Below are 7,500 nucleotides of genomic sequence, written 5' to 3' on the forward strand. Positions count from 1 at the left end.
ATAAAGTGTTATAGGACACTGTTACATTGTTTACTGTTCTAAATTAATGCGCTACATTAAAAGACTTACTAGCTCCTCTGAACTGGGCAATATTAGGGATGGGAATCACCAGAAGCCTCACGATACGATATCATCCCCATACTTGTGTCACGATACCATATTATTGCGATTTTAAAGATATTGTAATATTCTTGCAATGTATTACCTTTTTTCCAACTTCAAATTCTTCCCAATTTCAAATGATGTCCCCAAAGGAACAGTTTTTCAACATCTGTTTTATCTAAAAATATACTTTTCTCTGTCTGTTCATCTCACTTCAAATTTATTGCTGCAAAATCAGATTGTCAAGCAGACAGACTGACCAACAAATATATAATAAAAGATCCATACTTGGTGTCTGTGTATCGATACAGTATTGCCACGAAAAAATATTGCGATACTATGCTGTATCGGTTCCCCCACCCCTAGGCACTATATTGATATTATATCGATATCGTGATATGAGACTAGATATCGTCTTAGATTTTGGATATTGTGATATCGTGATAAGACATAAGTCTCTTTTCCTGGTTGTAAAGGCTGCATTACAGTAAAGTGATGTCATTTTCTAAACTTACCAGACTGTTCTAGCTGTTCTATTATTCACCTTTACCCACTTAGTCATTATATCCACATTACTGATGATTATGTATATTAGACGACGCCGATTATTGGGAATTTATCTTATTCCATAGTCCCCAGAGTTAGATTCGTTCATACCCTTCTTCATCTCCGTGTGCTGTAGCTGTCTTGACGGCTCCAGCATTAGCTTAGTTTAAGACAGATCCTGCAGGTAACTGGTTCCAACCAGCCTACTGCTCCATCAGGACAAAGTGACAATATCCGTACTCAACATAGTCCTGTTAACATGTTGTGATTTGTAGAGTCAGCGTGTACAAAAAACAACGTAACATGAGACACAGCCGTCTTCTAACAGTAAACAAACCGGGAACTATATTCTCAGACAGGCTTGCTGCGAGCATATCACTCCGCCCAAGTACTATATTCTTCCACCTGAGAATATAGTTCCCGGTTTGTTTACGGTTAGAAGATGGCTGTGTTTCATGTGACCTTGTTTTTTGTACATGCTGTGACCCTACAAATCACAACATGTAAACAGGAACATGTTGGTGTTATTTTGTCACTTATTGGGAGCAGTAGGATTACTGGAACCAGTCACCTGCAGGATCTGTGCTGGCCTGATGCCGCTGGAGCCGTCAGACAGCATTACAGCACGCACTGAGATGAGAAGGGTATGTATGGACTGGTCTAACTCTGGGGGTTACGGTGAACAAGCTAAATTCCCAATAAGTCGGCGTGTTCCTTTAAGTGTGAAGATATTTTGTTAAAGCACCAATAGTCAACCCTAGAATATTGCCGCAATATCGATGTTGAGGTTAGTGGTCAAGAATATATCGTGATATCTGATTTACTCCCTATCGCCCAGCCCTCATCTCACATCCTGTTCACGGTTTAGGTCACTACTTCAGGCTGCGGCCGACAGTAATGTCACACAACGCGGATAAAAATTGTTTTTAAAAATGGTTATATATTTTTGGGGACAATGACATGGCTGGTAGCTAGCTTGTCTTGTTGTTGCCGTCGTCCATTAATACCTGACAATGGACACCTCGTCGGGCATTAACCCTCAAATCCTCTAATGCAGGGGGGTCAAACTCAGTTTCCCAGAGGGCCACACTGGAAAATCATATCATATCAAGAATCATATCAAGGGCCAGACATGTAGAGATTGTATTTATTTAAGAGAAAAAGTCAAATATTTTGACTGTATTATAGCATGTCTCATATACTGTAGTCTTCCCACTTACATTTTAGGCCTCATAAAGCCCCAAAAAAGCCAGTGACAAATAGGCTACGTTGAAAAAAAAGCGCCAAAAAAGTTGGAAAAAGCGCCAAAAACATCATAAAAAAGTGGCAAAACATCGAGTAAAGCATCAAACCTGTTAAAACAAAGTGCCTAAAGCATTGAAAGAAAGTGCATAAACCGCCGGAAAAGAAGTCGAAAATGCGACAAAAATGCGACAAAAACTATGTGGGCCTAAATTTATTGTGAACCTAAATTGAAATGCAGCCGGATCAAAACCTGAGAGGGGCTGGATTTGGCCCCCGGGGCCTCGAGTTTGACATATGTTCTCTGATGCAGTGTTTACCTAGGGGTACTCTACCTTAGATATTTAACAAAAATGTTTAATAGTAACAAGGCTGTTATTACTTGGCTTAAAGAAACAATTCAAAAGGGGAACATTTTTGAAAAAAGTTTGAGAACCACTGCTCTGTGAGTTTCTGTAAGCCAACATGAGCGACCGGCACTAACTAAAGGAGTCTGTCCTCCCTCCTCCTCCCTCCTCCCTCCTCCCCTCCTCCCTCCTCCTCCTCCCTCCTCCTCCCTCCTCCTCCCTCTCTTCACAGAACCACGAGTTCACAAACGAGATCAACTACAGCGAGCTCTGCATAACGGAGTCCGTGGGCTACAGGACCAGTCGCAGCACCTCCCTGTCCAGCCAGCAGGGGGCGCAGAACAACTCCACCGGCTGCTGCCCGCGCCGCGCCAGGAGGAGAGCCGCGATGCGATTGGCTAACTCCACGGTGTCCGTCAGCCGCGGGAGCATCCAGGAGCTGGACACGCTGCACATCAAAAACACCTCCATACCACCACAAACGTAAAGACAGATAACGATTACTGACGACAACATACTGACATAAAAATACACGACAGTACAGAAGACACAAAGACGCAACGATAAAGCACTGATAAATGGAGGTGTGAATCTTCACTGATCTCCCGATTCAATTCGATTCGATTATCATGTCAGTGATTCAATTTGATTCGATATCTCGATGCATCACGATGCGTCAAATCCATGTTTCTATTAAAGCCATGTAGGATATTTAATTCAGAGCTTCTCAAGCTTCAAAAACCAAACATTCTGCAGAGCTCTAATACTAAATAACTTGGATACATGAAACTATACAGCACTGAGCACATGGCACTTCCTGAATGTGCAAAAACATACCAGAATATGTAAACAGAAATGTTGTCAGGCCTACATTACATTATAAACAGAAATAATCGATGATGAGCCGGCCGATTATCGATGCAGCATCGTCCATGTCCACGATTCCATGCATCAATTATTTGATTAATTTCAACACCTCTAGTAAAGGTCTCTAGGATTTAAAGGTCCTATATCATGCTAATTTTTATTTCAGTTTAAACTTGTATTTTGGGTTTCTACTAGAACATGTTATTATGCTTTAACCCTCATGTTGTCCAAATGTCTATATCAGAAATATTGGTTTCTTTTTAACCAAATTACCCAGAAATAACATGGATGGTTCCCTACAATACTCTCCACAAATACAACTTATGATCACTATACTTTCATTACATTTTGAGTGTTTTCTTCAATTTTATAGCATTTTAAAAAGAATGTAAACGGTTTCTAAACAGTATGCGGACTAAACTTTGACATACACCAGTCTGTGATTATCCATCAACATACATTCCTCTAATATTAGTAAAAATAATTCATGATTTCTGCTTTTTTGACTCAACAATTTTGTGTAATTTCCTTTAAAAGAGGTTTATTGACCATGAATTCCAACAGCAAGTGTAACAGTAGTGGTAATAAGTTGGTAAGTGGCGCGTGTACAGTACTGGTGGTAGTGGACAAACGCGTCAACAGCCAAAAAAATGGACAAAAACATTGAAAAAAAAGTGTACAAAATAGTGTTACATTTCTATTTTCACCTGGGAGGACAACACGAGGGTTAAGGTTCACAAAAACACTTTATTTTTCTCATACTGTCTGTCTGAAAGTTACCTTCTAGCGCCTGTCTCTTTAAGACCGTCTGCTGAAAACTGACGGCCGATAAACTGTACAACTAACAACTGTACTGAAGAACCAAAGATAAAGCACTGATAAACATCCTGTAAAACACAGACTGTTGGACTTAAGACAGAATTAGTTCAACAGCCTTGACTTTTAACAGTTAAATAAATGTAAAACTTTGTGATTTTCTTAAATACTTAGCTATTTTCACAGAGTTTGGTCGGTGGTTGATGAAACATTTATTCAGTAAGTTTAGTTCTTCTGGGGGATTTGGTTTTGCTTGTGTGAATATGACATATTTTGTTAGTCTCGCATGTCCAGACCTTCCTCCACAGCGCTGCGGAGGAAGGTCTGTCTAGTCCACACAGCATTCCTGGATGGGAGAAAAACGTGCTCTGGTTTATTGGCATTTCTTTAAACCAATCACAATAGTCTTGTGAATAAGCTAGCTAGCAGCGCATGAAGTACTTTCAGGATTAGCACAAATCATTTTTTTCAAGTTGGAACATTTTTAGTTCATGCAGACTTTGTGACATCGTGGAAGAATCTCTTCTACAATAAGGCCGGTTGCACACTGGCTGCGTGGCGTGAGCGTGGCGTTTCTATTGCATGTCAGCTGCCTGGCGGCTGCGTGGTGTTTTCTATGTCTTTACCCACCAGAAAGGTGTCTGACGCGGCGCTGCTGCTGCTGCTAGCCTTGTCTGAACACATGGATGTCTCCCATAAACATAAATATATTCTGATCTGATTACAGCAAAGACAACGTCAGCAGTATTGACGCAAAATAGGCTCCAGAATATTTTCTTCTGGATTGACAGGTGCAATATTTGAAAATCGATAATTGTTTATTATTATTTTTTAAATTACATTCATATATCTGCATTTATATCAAAACCTCGAGACTTTCAAACATCAACATGACATTTATTAATATGTATTTGTGTCTAAATGACATATTAACATCTTTTTATATTCTATGTTGGCTGGAAACGATTCCAACACGCTGGCGTGTTGCGTGAAAAATAGGCCTCGGCCCTATTTCTAGCGCGCACGCATTTACTCCATGGCTCGAGCCGCGCCTGAGCAGCGTGCACGCTCTAACCTGTTACCATGGGAGCCCAAATAAAAACAGCCACGCAGCTGACACGCTCACGCCACGCAGCCAGTGTGCAGGAGGCCTAAGGGTTGCCCAATGGCCTGGGAAAAGTAAAACGCCTCATCGGGGGAATAAATATAACGACCAAGTTGCACATTGTATCATAAATGACGTCATCGTTCTCTTGGCCCCATCGGAGAATGATTTGATTTGAACGTGCCGTTGGCCAATAAAAGAATTAAGTTGGCGCTTAGCACTTTTGGCATTTCTTTCAGATATTTTTAAGCTTTTTGCCACTTTCAACATTTTAGACTTTTTTTCCGTTTTGTTTGACATTTGACGCTTTTTTTCCGACGTTCTTGACAACTTAAAAAATAAATATTTTTTTAAGTTTGATGTTTTTTTTTGATGGGTTAGCCTGGTACATTAGAAGTAGCACGACTGGGATTTATCGACCATACCAGAGGATTAAAAAATCACAAATGACACAATGTGGGACCTCCTCATCCTTTCTTTAGCATGACGACTCTTTATTAGTTTCTCCTGTCAGTCATTTGTTTGTTTTCCTCATCCTTCCCCCGTCCCGAAACTTTTCAAAAACGAGTGTTTGCACCACCGAGACGTGTACGTTAGATTACCGAGAAGAAATAAAACAGATTATATACGCAACTGAAGTTAAAAAATAAAAATCATTCAGGCATGTTCCTCGCCAGAATGTAAGTTTTTTATGCTTTTGTAACTTTTTTTAAATGTAAAAAACCAATTTGTTTAGTGGCCAGTAAAAATTTACTTCGGGCAACTTCAATGTTTTATTCACTTGCCCAACCGGACCTTTGAAACCGTTGAACCCTGAGTCTGCATCGCGCCCTCTCGCTTCCTTCTACTTTTTATTTTAAGTCTTTTTTTTCCTCATTGATGAAATAAAATCTCTCGTGTTTGTTTCTCTCCTCAGTCGTTCCAGTCTGAACGCCCAGATGTGTGACCTGAAGCTGAACTGCGGGGAACCAGATTTCAGCGCTGCCATCATCAGCATCCCCACGCCACCCGCCAACTCGCCTGATGAGAGCCTCCCCTCGTCGCCCGCGCCCGTCCCTGGCATCCTGCGCAACACCCGGGCCACCGCATACACCCACGACAACGTCAAAATCTCCTCCTTATAACCTCCGACCACGCCCTAGACTTCCCCCTCCAAACCCTGCCGCCCCACCAGCCAACCTCTCCGTGAACTCTGAACTTCCTTTGAACCTCTAATCTTGAACCCAGGGAACTGCAAGCTGAGATTTCGGGGACTACTCAGATGGATATTTTGAGTACTGCTGGTTTGCTTTCACTTCCTCTCACCATTTTGTGGATTAAAGGAGATAACATGGAGACAGAATGGCTTTCCATAAAGGAGACAACCAGGCAACGGCAGCCAACTGGAGCAAAAATCAAAGGCAAGGAATTTGAATAGGAACCGTAATTGTTCTCCCAAAGACTTTCCCAAGTCTTAAGGATCTCCTCCTCATGCATTTTACCTCAACGTGTGTTGGTGTACAATGCATAAGGAGGGGATTTGCCTCCCTTTCACAGTTCTGACCTTTTGAATCTCATTGCACAAACCCCAGAGAGAGTTCATCCAATGGAAAAGATGCCAAGACTCCCAAAGAATGACCCCGAAGCCAACTGACAGGTTGAATCATTGGGTAAATGTTGCATCCTCCTCACCTTAATCCTTAAGAGGAGGGCTACAAAATGATTGCTGCCGAGGACAACGGTCTTATTTTTAAGTCTTAACCTGGCGTCAACGGACTGTTTTATTTCTCAAAAGAGAAATTTGCCTGTTGGTTTTTGATGAATCTGAAGGACTGCCGACCGCTGGTCTAACTCATCTGTGATTGGACAAAGAAGTGACGGAGATGATCTGTATACAACCAAACAATCCTCAGCGGCTTCAGAGGCCATGGCTACAACTTTTTGATTACTTTGGATGTTTGTTGTTGTGGTTAAAACAGCAGGTGACGGCTAGCAGGCGTATAGTGTTTGGCTTTACCAAACCAGGATGGTTTCTTTTCTTTTACTGCGACAGACGGGATCAACGCTGCTCAGTTGAGTGAAGTGTTGGAGCTCTTTTCCTTGAAATGTAAAGGTTTTGTAGGTTAAAAGCCCAACAATGGGTCAAGATGTCTTAGAGGAGGATGAAAATGTATCTCAAATCAAATGGAGTTCGGGAATATGTATGGATGATTTCTCCACTGGCTCTTATTCAGCTGCTGAAGACACTTCAGGTCGCTTTTTAGGAAAGTAAGGGAAACATGAGCTAGAACTCTTGAGCTTTTATCCAAGGTTGCAAGAGATGAAAGATTAAAAAAATCTTGGAGGCATGACCCAGACGCTGCTGAAACGAATGAATCTAACATGTTAACCGAACTCTGAAAACTGGGTTTAACTGATCTATGCTGAGCCTGAATACTGTTCACACAACGACACTGAGCTGATCTTAACTTTAGGGACTAAACCGAGCCGTTCTAA

The 7,500-nt window shown here is 41.4% G+C and overlaps 1 protein-coding gene across 1 annotated transcript in view; it reads left to right on the forward strand.

Annotated features, from left to right (window-relative positions):
• kcnd1 (potassium voltage-gated channel, Shal-related subfamily, member 1) overlaps window positions 1–7,500 on the forward strand; it is a 1,001,373-nt gene that overhangs the window by 992,687 nt on the left and 1,186 nt on the right. The window contains exons 8-9 of the mRNA XM_039799938.1: window positions 2,470–2,720; window positions 5,942–7,500. The exon at window positions 5,942–7,500 is cut by the window's right edge and continues 1,186 nt beyond it. Coding sequence (XP_039655872.1) covers window positions 2,470–2,720; window positions 5,942–6,149 — 459 coding nt within the window. The 3' untranslated portion in view covers window positions 6,150–7,500. The remainder of the gene's footprint in view (window positions 1–2,469; window positions 2,721–5,941) is intronic.

Source organism: Perca fluviatilis, chromosome 5 (genome assembly GCF_010015445.1).
Source record: "Perca fluviatilis chromosome 5, GENO_Pfluv_1.0, whole genome shotgun sequence".
Lineage (NCBI taxonomy): Eukaryota > Metazoa > Chordata > Actinopteri > Perciformes > Percidae > Perca > Perca fluviatilis.